Source organism: Pezoporus flaviventris, unplaced genomic scaffold (assembly GCF_033815535.1).
Source record: "Pezoporus flaviventris isolate CSIRO_AGI_PZ_B2104156 unplaced genomic scaffold, CSIRO_AGI_Pfla_v1 ptg000013l, whole genome shotgun sequence".
Classification (NCBI taxonomy): Eukaryota; Metazoa; Chordata; class Aves; order Psittaciformes; family Psittacidae; genus Pezoporus; species Pezoporus flaviventris.
The window spans coordinates 20,074,343-20,089,440 of NW_026892561.1; the positions used below are offsets into that span (position 1 = coordinate 20,074,343).

The 15,098-nt window shown below is 41.4% G+C and overlaps 1 protein-coding gene across 8 annotated transcripts in view; it reads right to left on the reverse strand.

Annotated features, from left to right (window-relative positions):
• RABGAP1L (RAB GTPase activating protein 1 like) overlaps positions 1-15,098 on the reverse strand; it is a 221,620-nt gene that overhangs the window by 25,118 nt on the left and 181,404 nt on the right. Inside the window, exons 1-2 of one of the 8 annotated variants that reach the window (XM_061452060.1) lie at positions 7,315-7,504; positions 5,373-6,702 (exon numbers count right to left, since the gene is read on the reverse strand). The exons of 5 other annotated variants lie outside the window; for them this stretch is intronic. In XM_061452060.1, the coding sequence (XP_061308044.1) occupies positions 5,373-5,483 (111 nt within the window). In that variant the 5' untranslated portion in view covers positions 5,484-6,702; positions 7,315-7,504. Of the gene's footprint in view, positions 1-5,372; positions 6,703-7,314; positions 7,505-8,448; positions 8,655-15,098 lie in introns of those variants that run through there. 2 more of the 8 variants (XM_061452059.1, XM_061452058.1) reach the window with 2 other exon arrangements.

Genomic DNA, 15,098 nt, shown 5'->3' on the forward strand with positions numbered 1-15,098 from the left:
GCAGGGCTTAACTACAGAACAGAGCAGTAGATGTCCCCCTGGTGTTGAATCTTGTGAAGAGATGGGATCAGTCCCATTGGACTTTTGCAAAAGTCTGAAAACTTTTCTGCTCTCTGGGAAGAACGGGGTTCGGGACTGGGAGGCACATGCTGTGAAAGCTGCCTGCCATCAGAAAAAACAAGATGACCAGGGAAGTTTCAACCCTGGAGCATCACTGGAATACTGCATCTAGTCCTGGGAGAGGCAGTTGGGGAAAAAATTGAGAGGATGTGGAGCAGAGCCACTGAGCTGTTTTGTACAGGGTGTAAATGCCTCACAGAAAGAAATTTAAGAACTCAAGCTCCTCAGTCTGCACAAGAGAGCACAGACAGCTGAGCTGGTCACAGCACGTAAGTACGTTCACAGGAATGAAGTAAGTAATGGTACAGAATGCTGTACTCTGGCACAAAAACGCATGCCAGATTCAAGATGTGAAGATGAAACCAGAATAAATGTGAGAAATTAGAAGCATATTTCGAACAGTGAGAGATTAACAGATTACCATGGAAAACTATACCTTTCCCATCTCCTGTTACACTCAAATGAGAGCTGGATGCTTTTCCAGAAGAGCATTTAACAGAGTTTTTAATTTTAAAAGAATCCTACTGGAATGAAGTTGGGTGGAAGGGATTAACCATTTCACCTGACATGCTGTCTGTGCTCTTTGTAATGTTGCCTCATGCACATCTAGCCATTGTCACTACAAGGGCATGCTGCTCATTCGTGTTGTCATCTGTCGTAGTTTAAACCCAGTCAGCCATAAATCAGCCACGCAGTCTCTCTCTCACTCCCCCCTTTTTCTTCCCCCGCTCCCAGAGGGATGGGAAGGAGAACTGAAAGAATGTAACTCCCACAGGTTGAGATAAGAACAGTTTAGTAACTAAGGTATAACACAAATCACTACCGCTACCACGAATAATAATAATGATAAGAGAAATAACAAGGGAAGAGAATACGATACCACCTGCTGACTGGTAATACCCAGCCTGATCGAGCACTGATACCTAGTCCAACCCCGCAGTGTACCAGCCTTCCGGGTAACTCCCAGTTACATCCTGGGCATGACGTGCTGTGGTATGGAATACCTCTTTGGTCAGTTTGGGTCAGGTGTCCTGTCTCTGCTTCCTCCCGGCTTCCCCTCCTCCCTGGCAGAGCATGAGGCTCACAAAGTCCTTGGTCAGACCAAACATTTGAGCGGTAACTAAAACATCAGTGCTGTCAGCGCTGTTCCCAGGCTGAAAGTCAAAAACACAGCACTGCACCAGCTACTAAGAAGGAGAAAAAATGACTGCTACTTCTGAACCCAGGACATCATCCAACACCCTTTTTGCACGAATGCTATCCAGACATTTGCTCCCCAGCCTGCACATATGATGGAGTTACTCCTGCTCAGGAAGAATACAGAGTTTTGCATTTGCCTTTGCTGAACCTCAGGAAGTTCCTCTCAGCCCACCGCTGCTGAGGGTCCTCTGATCAGCAGACCTACCTTGCCATGTGTCCACCACTTACTCTCCAGCTTTTGCCACCTGAAAACCAAGCTTTTGCCATCTGAAAAACAGGGTGCATCCTCTTCTGGCGTCTAGGTCTGAAGATTCTAAACAGTATCGGCCCCACTATCAACCTCAAAGTATGTTTAACCAGCTGCCAGTTAGACTTCAACACAGTGACCACTATACCTTGTGCTCCTGCCAGGCCACCCAGTTTTTCACCCACTTTGCAGTTAACACATCTGCTTTGAACATCCTCAATTTAGCTTCAGTGGGAAGTTAAGAGCCTAAAAATCATTGTGGCAGAGTCTGCTGGCATATAACCACAAATTGGTGTGTAATCCATAAAATGGCTGGTAATTCCTCTGAACAGTGAGCTAAACACAATAAGCAGGCATGCAAATGAAAATACCTTGAAGCTTTCCAGAAGAATGTCCTTCAACTCTGGATTAATAGGATTATACCACCTAGTACACCATTTTTATAACCCCTTGAGTCCAAGTTTTCTGTAGATAACTTGAAAACTGAAATTCCCTACAGTAATGCTGCTCAATTCTTGCACAAACTAGACAGCAGTCCACTTTTATATCCTGCTTTGCATGTCTGTGCAAAGTAGTTTCAGAATAACTGGAAATCTTGAAAGCAAGACCACACAACAAAACAACTGTGTGTCATGGTCACACTGCAATATGACTAATTCTGTTATATATGTTGGAGGATTGCTATCGTACAGGGTTGCTTTGGACCATATTTAGCAGAACCTTATCTCAGATCATCTACATCCTGTTTAATTGTCTAGTATTTATGTGCATCACAGCAATGCTACAAAAACACTGCTACACTTTCCACTGAAAAATTCACATTTGCCATTGAAAAATATGACTAGAATTGATGGGACCTGGACAGGAGTAGATAATCCTGATTTTCCTCCCGAAGTTCATTACCTGTGTGGCACTGGACATGTCAGAAGGCTACCACGCAGGGCTGACCTTTAGCGTAAGCAACCCACACCAGCTATCATCTGGGCCTGGTTTGGTTTCGGTATTTACTGTTTCCCACTTCATGTCGTAACACGTAGCTCTCTCCCCGTGCAAAAGAGACTTCTGAGTCCCCTGACCTATTGCACAACCCAAATGAACTATAACAAGTTACTAGTTGCAAGATTTCTGAACCACGCCACCAGCACCCTGGCATCCAAACTGCAGAACAGGATGAGAGCCTCGGATGAGCTGTTTTTAAGCAAACTTTTCTCTGCAACCAGAGCAGCACACTAGAAACTCCTTTAAAAATAAAGGAAACATACATTTTGCAAACAAACAAGATAAACTCCAGAGTGCAAAAAATACCTGTGCCAGTAACATGAACTCTCAGAATAAACAAAACCTCTGAAAATTCTTTCTGCGGAACGTTACTTTGCATACAGTACATACCTTTGCGCAATGTGGTAAAATGACCAGGACATAGTCAACAGGATTTGCCCAAACTTATCCCATTTGGCAGCTTATCCCACAATTAGACATAGCAACAGAGAGCTGAAAGAAACTTTCTGAGTCATCAGATCCCATCCCTTAGTAGTGCAGGCTCCCACGCACCATCTAATCCTATCATAATCCTGTCAAGCTTCATCTTAAAACCACCTCAAGTTGTCTGCATCATTATTTGCTTATTTAATATATATCAAAACCATTTAAAGGAGTAGTGAAGTATTTCCTATGTAAACCCTGCAAACCTCACATTTCTTACTTATTTACCAGTAAATAATGCACTGAAACATGTTAATACTCTTGCAGGAAGGTTGGAACTAGATGATCTTAAGGTCCTTTCCAACCCTAACTATTCTATGACTCAGGGAAAAAAGAGTTGATACAAACATATACGTAGACAAAAGTCAATCCTTCAGATCTTATAAATAATAGTAACAACGATACATTTCCTACCGTGGTTGTTCCACGTAAGTACCTCTTTTTGTTAGAAGTTAAGTAGTTACTTCATAGAGAAATATAAAAAAAAAAATGCAATTTCAGCTTATTTTGAGTGGCAAAAATCGGCTGGAGCTGTAATGTGGTGCTCCTGACACCAGTTACTTTCTCCTCCAGTCACTTGTCACTGATCTGGAGGAATTTAGTCATACCTAACACAATGTCTGTTACTTTTGCTCTGAAGCTATACAAAAATGAGCAATCACCGAGTCCGGCTAAGCATCACTATTCAAAGATTTAAATTATAGGGTAAGCCAACCATGAAATGTTTTCTAACCACAAGGATTTTAATTTAAACAACTGCAGAACTGGCTCTAGAATGCACAAGCAGTTCAGGACAGGAGGCACCCAGCAAACCCCACCATCATCCTTGTTTGCTCAGAGAAACTTGGAAGGGCCTCTCCCAGAGCCCGCCGGCAGGTATCTTCTCCACAGGAACCTGGCTCCTGTTAATCCTATTGCAACACGGGTACCTCTCTGTAGGAAAGATACTACTCTGGGCTTCTAGTCACAATAACAAATACTGCCATAGCAACCAGCTAAGGGAGAAAAAGAGGAAACGTTGCGGCTGGACAGTGAATTAAGATATACCATGTATTTAAAAGTAATGGGAAAAGTATGTGTGACTCCTAATATGCTGGTTAAGTAAAAGTCTATTTGGAGTTCAGTCTCCAACCAGGCCATATTAAAGTACACAGTTTTATGCGTACTCGATTTCCATGTTTATTTTCTAACTATTCTAATGGGCCTTGTAAATTCTAGCCTAGAGGAGGTCAGAGACAGAAAGACATCATGATAAAAGGGACTGACAGAACTCTAGATCCAGAGGTCTCTGGGAGATGCAGGAGATGAGTCCCTGCACCCAGGACTTCTGAAGCATGGATACCCAGAAAAACCCAAGCAGCAAATATGCAGAGAGGTTTTATACAAGATAGCAATAAAGCATTTTTCCTCTTCTGAGCACACCTTCGTTTGTCACAGTTTAGTGAATTACCTGGATACAAACACATACACAGACCAAAACCTGCAAACACAAATGCTTAACTGGGTTGCTAAATGATTAGCCTGATTCATATTCAGACTTAAATTTTAACTGTATCTACTTTCAAGCTGAGCTCAGCATCAACACATGTATTTTATTTTCAAAGACTTGTTTTGACCGCTTCTAGGCAGACTGGCTCGCACATGGGCTCATCTGCAGAATTTGAGACCATGGATGAACTTTGCCACCAAACTTGAGTCTAAGATACTGACTTGAATGCAGCTCCCTACAAGTGCTGGGATCTCCATGAACGAGGAAGATGACCACTCTGTACCTGTTATTTACATAAAGATAAATGCTACTTATAAAAAATGGTCATTTAACTAAAATGTTTTTACAGGTATTCATGCTGATTTCAGAGCAACATATAGAAGTGTAACACTGCCATTCCCACAGTGGGGAGAGATTCTCTTAGCTCTAGCGATGATGGTGACCTACACCCCAGGCATCTGGCCTGAACTTGTAACTGACCTGCAAAGACACAGAAACTGTTTACATAATTTAGTGCTGATTCCATCGTTAGATAAGTTTGGTCATTTGCCAGTTTAACTATTATTTCAATAATTTCAATATTATTTCAAAAATACTATTTTAACTATTATCCTACTGAACCTTCTTCTGAACTTAGCAGCCCAGAAAGGTATTATTTTAATAATCTCATCTCTTCCAAGATTATTTTAATTTTGTTAATGCATGACAGCAAATTTCTGAGAAAGTAATAAAGAGAGAAACTAAATAATGAGTAGCTTTCAGCAGACGGATTTAACTACTGGACAGAGTATAACTTTAAAGCATTATTGTCAAATGAGCAAGAGCAACACCTACCACACATTTGGGTTTGCTGCCCGCCACCAGATTGGCCAGAAAGTCTTCATCGTAGAGCTGGCTAAAAACATGGGCATCGTACGCCACCATTATGGAGATTTCTTCCATCATTTTGCCGGCAAGCTGCCGTTAGCAGCCAGAGCAGGTTGGCAATCCAAGGCTGCACCTTGGCTCAGTTCCGTGTCAGTTGTTCACACCCACCCGAAGAAGCTAATGAGGAAGGAGTGTCACGAGAGAAAATATGACCCAGCAGACCAGCTCCTGTGTGGGTTTTCCTCTCACAGGTCCCTTTTAGTATCATGGGAAGCACATAAGAAACACCTGCTCACAGTCCCAACACCCAGCTTGCAAAAGGCATTTGCTGAAGTTTGTTGAAAGCCAGGGAACTTGTTTTAATTGCAGTATCTGAAGATGAAAAAGCAGTAGCCAAATCAGGTTAGTATTAAGCAAGAAAAGATCCGTCAGTGCTTGACAGAAGGACTTGAATCACCTCTGTTCTTCTCAAACTTTGTAGCAGTTGTTTATTCTTTATATCCAATTTTTTCCCATGGAAGCTGATATTCTTGTTACCAGTTTCACTTCCCAATGAACTGCATTTTCCTGCTTATTTCACAGACTGGTGTAATGACAATTTCTTTCAGATGCTCTTTGTGATGTTCCCCAAGTTTCTAAATCTCTCCTTTAAAATCTTTAATAACACTCACTTCCACTTCTACACAAACCTGAACTGTATTTTGCACCATGCAGATACTTTGATTTTAGCAGGAAGTTGATGGCATCAAGTCACAACCCTCCACAAAGAGTCCTTCAGTTTCCACTTGTAACACAGAGGAAAACAGCCATGCAAAATGCAGTGAAGGCTGTAAACACTTCCTTGAATAAACTTGCACCTCCACAAGTGAAATAAAATCAATTTATGCAATTGGAACTTTCCACGGTAGGTTTTCAACCTGAATCTGGGATGGGTTTGCTTTTAATCATGAAATGATATGGTATCTCTTGTCTATGAGTCCTAAACAGCAAAGCTGACTTCCAAATTGCTCCTTACTTTCTAATTCATTTTCATAACATCTATGTGACACACAGAAAAAAACAGCACAAGGAAAAAAAAGGGAAAATCATTAAAAACCCACAGTATTCTCAAAACTACAAATGAAAATCTAGAAAATAATAACTGATTAGAAGAAACAAAGTATCTCCAAAAGAAATTCCTTTCAAGACACTTGGGCAAGGTAAAACTCTGAATCAAATCAGCACTTCTGTTTGGACTCATCCACTACATCTTTATCTTCTCTGGAAGCCTTTTGTTTTTCCTAGTGAAAAATCATACCTGCTCAAGAAAAAGAAATCATTTCAGCCATGCATTTGTCTCCAAAAAGAGTATGTGCTGGATGCAGCTGGCAGAAAATTTCCAGTTCAGGTTGGCGGTAGCATATGGTTACGCTCTCACTTTCCCGAATAAACAGGGTCAGATCCACCTTGCTTTTCTCTTTCTCCTGTGCTCCTGGCCTATCTTTATCAAAGATTACATAGGTATCTAAATAGCACCAGGTGCTATTTGCATTTGAATAGGAAACTTGAGCAACAGCTGTAGTGTACAGGATTAAAAACTCAACATCTCTTTCACTTAAATAGAGGGAGAAATTACATGTTATTGCTAGGAAACAGAGAGAGTTCTAATAGGCTTATGGCAAACAAAAAATGCAGCACTTGAAGTTAAATCCTCGAGACTAAAGCAGATTCTGATCATGCTTAACCCTTGCAGGAGGAAGAAAGGTATTTTTCCTTTGAAATGCACCTATAGTGCATTATTTTTAATTCTTCTTTGGAGGCTTGAAATTTTTCCATTTAATTCCCACAGCGGAAATATTTTGGATTCCAGTCCTGAAGCAATATCCAGCTCACAAGATCGCTCTCCTTGTCGCCTGTACAAAAATCATACCTGCTCTGCTAAATCCTGCTTAGGTTTTCCGAGGTGCTTTAAATGACCGCTTCCTCTTCTCTTTCATTGCCTTGTGGGGTGGCTTTATTTTTTCTTGTAGCAATAGTTCAAAGTGTAAGACTAACAGTGGCTCCTCCTCGGCTGCCTCCGAGGTGTGCTGACAAAGGCACCTGTTGTAATAGGTAAAGAAATCCCTTCCCACAACTCCTCCCACCCTGCTGGCACCCACTCCCGAGGCTCCCAACAGGGGCTGACATTACATTGGAACAGTCATGTAGGCGCAGGGGAGGGAGCAGGCAGTGTAACAAACAACATTCCCATGTTAATAAGAGACCAATTTAATTCTGCAGCAAGGGCAGGAGGTGGAGAATGCAAATTTATCAGACGCACTCTGCAGCTGCAGCCACCTGAACCCCTCCTCTGATTTAGCCGACAGGCATTTCTATTTATATGGAATTATGGACCAGAACCAATACTCCCTTGTAGTTTTTCATCTTAAACAGAAAGGTTAGGAAGATGTAACAGCACTAAATCTACAGGTTACTAATAATTCTTTTCATATCTATTCTTAACAAAGGGCTTGTAATTCTGGCATGTTCTAACTAGCTATTTCAAGAAGTAACAACTGATTTTGATGTTGACTAATGCATATCTTTGAAAATGATGTTTTTCAGCTGTTGTTTCAAGCTAATGGAACTGAGCTGCCCACAAATCCCTAAGAACCTTCATTTTCCATCCGTATTAACAGTCTGCGCTATACTCTGAATCAGTGCATGAAACCGTAAGTATCGAGCCAGCTAAACTAAACCTTTTGAATTAAACTGACTGAAGCAAACACGTCCACCCAGACACAGTAGTAGCATGCTCACACCAAAGGAACTGAAAAGTAAAAGGCAAGCAGAGGTAACCCTTCACCTTCAGGCCGCACTACACAGTCCTCCCAGTGTTTCAGTACAGAGCCTTCCCCTCAGCCAGGGTTTCTGAATGCTGAAGTGACAAATAATCTATCAAAAGACAATGAAAACCAAGTAGGGCAGCTTCATATTCTTTAAAGCAAATAGCACTTCTCTGTATAACAGCATGTCTACCTTGCAGGAACACAGTCCCCTCCACAACACAGTTTTGAAAGCATACCTCCAAAGCAGGAATTTTTGGAGAAGCAGTTCAATCAAGCAGTCAGGATGAGAGGAGAGCCAGCAGAAGGACAGGTAAACTGCAGGAAACTGTTAACTAATTAAGGTAAGCAGCCCGAATTACAGTTGTTGGGATTTATATCCTGATGGATAATAGAGGTGAATGGAAAATTCCTGAACTGAGCAAACCAGCTAGCTTAGCAAAGCAAAATCCTGCTCACTCCCAAGATAAATTCACTCTCACTCCACCCCCAGGAATGTCTTGCTGCTATCTGATGGGGATAGGATCTTCTGATAGACTGGAAAGCGTTACGTATGTGAGGTATGTGCAGCTTCTCTCTAAGCGCTCCCCTCCTGCCACCACATTTCTGAAACACAGGCATTTTCTGCAATTTGCTTCTCACGTATTAATGAAACTGGAAAGATTACAGCAGTCTTCAGATAAGGAAGCATAAAACTCCTTTCAGAGCACCTGGAATGGCATTTGGCAGCCTTCAAGATAAGTATACAGGGTTTTACCCCAATGAGAATGAATAACAGTAGTATCACTTCATAATTCCCTTACCCACTAATGACCTGTAAGAACTGCTTCAAACACAACCAGCAAGTGAAAAATATGGGTAACAAGTCAAACGCTGAGAATCCCAAAGCACAATTATGTTCTCTCCTCACCCACAAAGGGCTTGCTGACCATCAGAGAACAGCAGATAGCCACACCTTCCGTCCACACACTACGTCACCTGCAGTGCCACCTAAAGCCCTGGTAGACATTGTGGCTGTCCTTAGGAGGTCACCCTGCTGTGTCAAACCCTCAGCCATGCCAAATTGCCTGTGCTAGAGCGAAAGGCAGGGGAGCAGCTGCCGGTCCCTTGCACGTGTGGTTATTCCAGCAGAATAAGGAGCAAAGCATTTAGTGCTGTGCTGGTGCAGCCTTTGAGAAGGCTGTGATTTTTGTTCCAGTTTTAGACATCAGAAGGTAAATACCTTTAGACATATTTTTGGATTCCAAGTGAGAACACTAAGCCATTGCTCGCAGGAATGCCCATTCAAGAAAAGCATCTACCAGGCTCAGGCTGACCTACAGTTCAGCAATTGCCTCTCCAAGTTTTATTTTTATTATTTAAAATGTCAGATAACATGGCCTTTTTTTTTTTTTCCCAAAGAAGTGGGTGTGTGCACCTGTGCTTCTCCTAAAATTATCCATCAAATGTGTGGAAAAATCTGGGCATGATGTGCTTTAGCATATGTACTTACATGGGTAAATCCTCCCAATTTGCAGCTATGCTGCATTCTCCTGATATGAAAGCAGGCAAGATTGTAAACTCATTTTCGCAGATTAAAGCCAGCAAAGCAATCCTGCTGGAGAGAGTGAATATTTCCCTCCCAGCTGTGGCAGAGGTCAGCGTGGCTGGAATTGCTGAGGAAGAGGCGCTCCGGACAAACCAGTGACGCTGGCATGCACCCCACCCCCCACAATGTAAATGTGTAGCCCATTGTAGGGAAAAGCTGAGGATTTCTGAATCTTCATTTTAGGTTGCCTGCCTCTTGAATTATTTACTGTAAGCGCACATCATAAAGGAGGGCAGTGCTATCATCCTGGTCTCCTTCAGTCTCGAAGAAAGCACTAACAGCAAAGTGAGTGCTACGGCAGAGGAACCCCTAAAAATGTTTTCAGTGCTTCATTATGGATTAAAACGAATGTAGCAGAAAATACCCAAATCCCTTTCTCCCAGCCTACCCAAATCAGCTGCATGCCACACAAAAACCTAGTCCCATGCAAAACTGTTAAATTAGCGTCACTCCTAAACTGCAAAGGGTGGAAGAGCAGGCCAACCAATAGTTCCCCAACCTGTTGAAGGTCACTCCCTGTATTTTTAAAAGCATAGTCTCGATTAATCCTGTTCTGTGTATTTGTTCTGCTTCTCAAAGAAATGGCTATTAATGCTCGCACTCCATTTCAAGTTTTACATTAACTTGAAACCACGGCTAAACAAGGGCATGAAGCTGCCTAAAACAAATCCGCCCATTTTGATTTCTCAAAATGGTATGAACTTGAAAAAGATTAAACAGTAGTGCAGCTGGGATGCCAGCCTACAGGTATATAATTATTATTATTCAGCTCAATCTATTCCAGAGTACTTTGCAGCCTTTTAAATTAACTCATGACTCTTTTATTTTTAATTCATTAAATACACATTTTTACTTTATGTTTTCATATTTCTTTTCCACACTGCCATTATCACTTTCTAAAGGCACTAGAAATTATTTCCTTTCTTCAGCTGAGTTTCCTTCAGATGTCAACTGTACGGCAGAAGTATCCTGCTTCATGAAATTCCTTCTTGTCTGTCAAAAGTCTGCATTACTGTTGGGGTGACTTTTTTGCTTGCCTATGTTTTTCCAGTGCCAAAGGCAGCACAGGGCTCAGAGCAGTCCAAACTACTGGTGCAGGTTACTGCATGGCTCTGCAAAGAGCTGCAGTCTGACAGGTGATGGAGGCAGTGAGGCAGAGTCACAAGAAAAGAGCCAGACATCCCTGAAACAATATTGCCGCTAAGTAAAAGGAATACTGAATCTTACTGTGAGATTTTGGACATCCTTGCCTTTGGCTGTACACTGTAAAACATGTTTTACAGTATATTCGGGGCATACATTGTATGCAAATCCTAAAATAACTGACTGAGTTTTAGAACAAAGCTGAGCATATTTCCTACTTCCCCATCCCTTTATTTTAGCAAAATAGGGCATTTTTTTACTCCTGTTTGCAAGGGGTGGTACTGGTGAGCTCCACAACACGCCAATGGCTGCTTCAGCCTAATGCACTGAGTGGGGCCATGCTACTTTGCACTGAGGACAGCCCTACAGAAATCATTCAGAGGGAAAAGGCAAAAATTCCTAAGCAGACTTAGTGTATAATTTCCTGGAAAGCAACAGGCTTCTGCCACCCATTTCATATTTCACCCCTTCTCTTTGGGGACCCATTTTTTATCTCCTTCCAGTTCAGTGATGGCAGACGCCCATAAACAACACCACAACTGAGGGAGGTGGCAGCAGTTCAAAAGCAGGAAAAGCAGGATATATCCCCTGGACCTTCCTACACCTGTCCAAGGCCACGGCCAGTGTCTCCTGAGTCTATGCCCTCAGAGCCAAATCAACACAAACAGGCCCCTCCACCTGCTGAAGGCACAAACATTAACAATACATTTGCCATTGTAAATGTCTTTGATATACATTCCCTGGAGGTATTAATCCAACAACTGAAAAAATGCATGGCATTTAGATCATGCAAATGCCACTGAGAGCTAAGTTCTATAATAAACTGATCCTAACCCAACTCTACCTGTGAAACGTATTTTAAACTTGTTGCATTAATCACTTCAACTGGTACTGAAAACAAAAAAATGGGCTCAAGCATATTCTTCAAGGAAATTAGCACAGCAGCTGCACAGAAATGCTTAACACCTTAACACCTAGATTGATTCAGGGATTTCACCGAAATTGCCCACAAGCTAATGCAAGCAGAGCCAGATTTTATCAAGCAAAAGCTTCATCAGAGTAACAGACTTAGTTCAGGCTTCATACAAATGATAATCATACAGCAAGTATGTATCTGTATCACTACCTTCACCCATGGTCTACTGTCTTCTCATTTACAGCATATGATCAGCAAACAAAAGATATTACTTAACATCAAGTAGCAAATTAAATAGTATCTGTCACATGTAGAGAATCTCACTGGGGCCCAGGACTCAGGGCTTTTCATTCCAAGCCCACACGTGACTTTCTTTCTGAAGGAAGATATATATCCCCATATCTTTCTTTCCCACCCCAAAGAGGGGTTAACAGTTCTTATCTACCTTCCAAGGGAAGATTAATAAAGATAAAATTAATGAAAAATGCAAAACTGTAAGCGGTATTGTTATTGTTGTGACTGTTATAATGCTGTCTGGCAAGTCTTCTCCAGAGTGCTGTTAAGTGTCTTGTGAACTAGCCATACTGCACATTGAGAGCGCAATGACATGTTTACCTGGATGACCTCTCTGAAGCACCCTGTATTACATCAGATTTTAGTATCTTTACTGATGGCTACTTTGTACCTGACTTTTAGCCTGAGATGAGGAAAAAAAAGCAGAACAAACGAAAGGCTGGAGAGTTATGATGAGAAATTCTTGTAATTAAATAAAAGAAAGAGAAAGGCAGGACCACAGCACATCTGCTGTCCATCAAAACTACTGGAGCTGGCTAGGCACAAACGCTACTGTGCAATGATGAGGCAGGGGCTGCTGTGCTGGTACCCCAGAAGCACCACAGCAAAGCCCCAGAAAGGTCTGTGGCCATGTGCTCCATATGGAACCCCTGACAGAAGCCTCATGGAAAAGGTGAGGCATTTCTATGTGTAAATAGCACAACAGTAATGGCATGTTCCCAAAGCAAAAATAAATCCACAGTATGATTGCTTGGGAGATGAGATAAAGAGTAATTAAGACTCAAATGAGGCAGGTGAGCAGGAAATGGCACACGGTGTTAGATAAACTGGGCTAAACCAGACAGACTAGTCCAAGCTGTATCAGCAGCTGAGGTATAGAAGTCAGACTGATTGTGAGACTCGGTCTAGACTGAGGCATGCTTGAAGACTCTGAAATGACATTGTTTCATGTATTATACATTAAAAGTACAAACTACTGACACTTTCCAGGAGAACAATGTGTCCCACAATGCTGGAGTGAAAAAGGAAAGCATTAACTTGCAGGTCAAAGGATCGAACGCAGCCAAGAGAGTCCAGAAAACAGCTCTTGATCATATATATTTATAACAAAGATGATTAACAGCAACATGATACAGAAAGCATCTGACACGAAATCCATTGTCTGGGAAAGACAGAAGGCAGCTAAGTCTCGGTACTCCCCTGGACAAATTCCTCTGGAATTTGTACAGGTCAACTCCAGAGCAGGAAAGAAGCTCAGGGCTGTACAAGCCGATCAGCTGTGTAAGACTACCAGCGGCATCCACTAATCTAAGCTTCACATAATCCTTTGCCGCTAAATCCCTATTCATCACCACACAGTACAGTGAAAGGGAAATTCTGTTCTCAGAAGATGATTTGGGAGACAAACTATTTCAGTGCTTAACTGTGCTGATCTAGGCTCCTACTGTGAAAATCTGCATCTATGTTTAATACTTCAATATACCACAGTGAGAAAAGCTTCTGTATTTACATATGATTTAAAGATTAACCTGTCTTGATTTGCCTGTTAATAAGCTTATTTTAGAAGCCCAAATGGATGGAGGGGGAGAGAAGGCAGGTTATTCCAGAAGTTGTCAAAGAACTCTCTATATGATAATGAGCTTATTTCTTCAGAAACCAGAGACCAAAGGTATTTCCATATACTCTTCTACTCTCCCCATTTGTCTTATTCCAAGTTTATCTTTTATTTAAAATCTGGGCTATAGGTCTTCATTACTACTATTACTGTATCTATGCATCTAAGAGATAAAAATAATACCACCACCCCCTCCCCACCCCACCCCAGAACTGGTCCAGCTTAGCACAGATGCCCACTGGGTAAGAGAATATTTTTATCTTGTATCCATGTGTTTAAGCTGGGCACAATGTAGTACTCAAGCTGAGGTCAGTATTTCTGCCATGTGTGCCAGAGCTGTGCTCCTGGGAAGCTCACTGATTCCCAGTGTGCTGGAATGAATGAGAGCTAATTTTTGCTTGATTTGAAGAAACCCCTACAAACAAATAAAAACCACAAGAGCAAGCAAAATAAAACAGAGGATGCAATAAAATTTAGGATGATTCACAAAAAAAAAACTTCTTAAAAAGAGGCTCCTACCACCATAAAACTCCTTAATGTATTTCCAAAGCACACTTTTTATATCATCATCATCATTATTTCCACTGTTTGGAAAAGTCAATACCCTAAGCAGAACAGGAGAAAAAAAAAAAAAAGCTAAAAAATGGGAAAATTTGGTTTATAACCATGGAAAAGAGATACCATGCTTTTGCTTCTCTCAGTTTCAATGTTGGCTGTGAACAAGGCAGTAGCTTCAGCCCACTATCCACTGGTATTCAGAAAGGATACCATTTATCAAATTTCAACCATGTATTTACAGTTCAAATTAACAAGGGGAAAATCAGTGACTGCATTTGTTCACTCATTTGGAGACTGCAAGAATAAGCCCTATGATTTCATTCTTTTGCCTACAACAATACTGAACTGAACCGTTTAATTTAATGGTGTAAATAAGATGCTGATCTGAAAATGAAGAAAAACAAACCAACTCATAACAAACTAATAACTAATGTGAAAAACTATATTGTTGTCTATATGTGACCTATGTAATGGTTTGAAAGGCTACAGATGTCCTCTGCTGCATCTGTAGGAGAATAACTCAGTTTCTTATTACTCTTTAAAACTAATTACTCTTTAAAAGTGGTGAAGGATTTGATGACCTTTCTCAGCCGTATGACGGTTGGTTGTTGGAAAGCCACACAATATTTTTCTTTGATAGGTATGTCTCATTGCAGAACTTCCTTACAGTTCTGCAAAAAACAGAAAATTCCTGGAAAATTAAACATGAACTTAGAAACACTCCTGAGACTTGGCAACTGATTTAGCACTACGTTGACTGGGCTCCCCCAGTTTT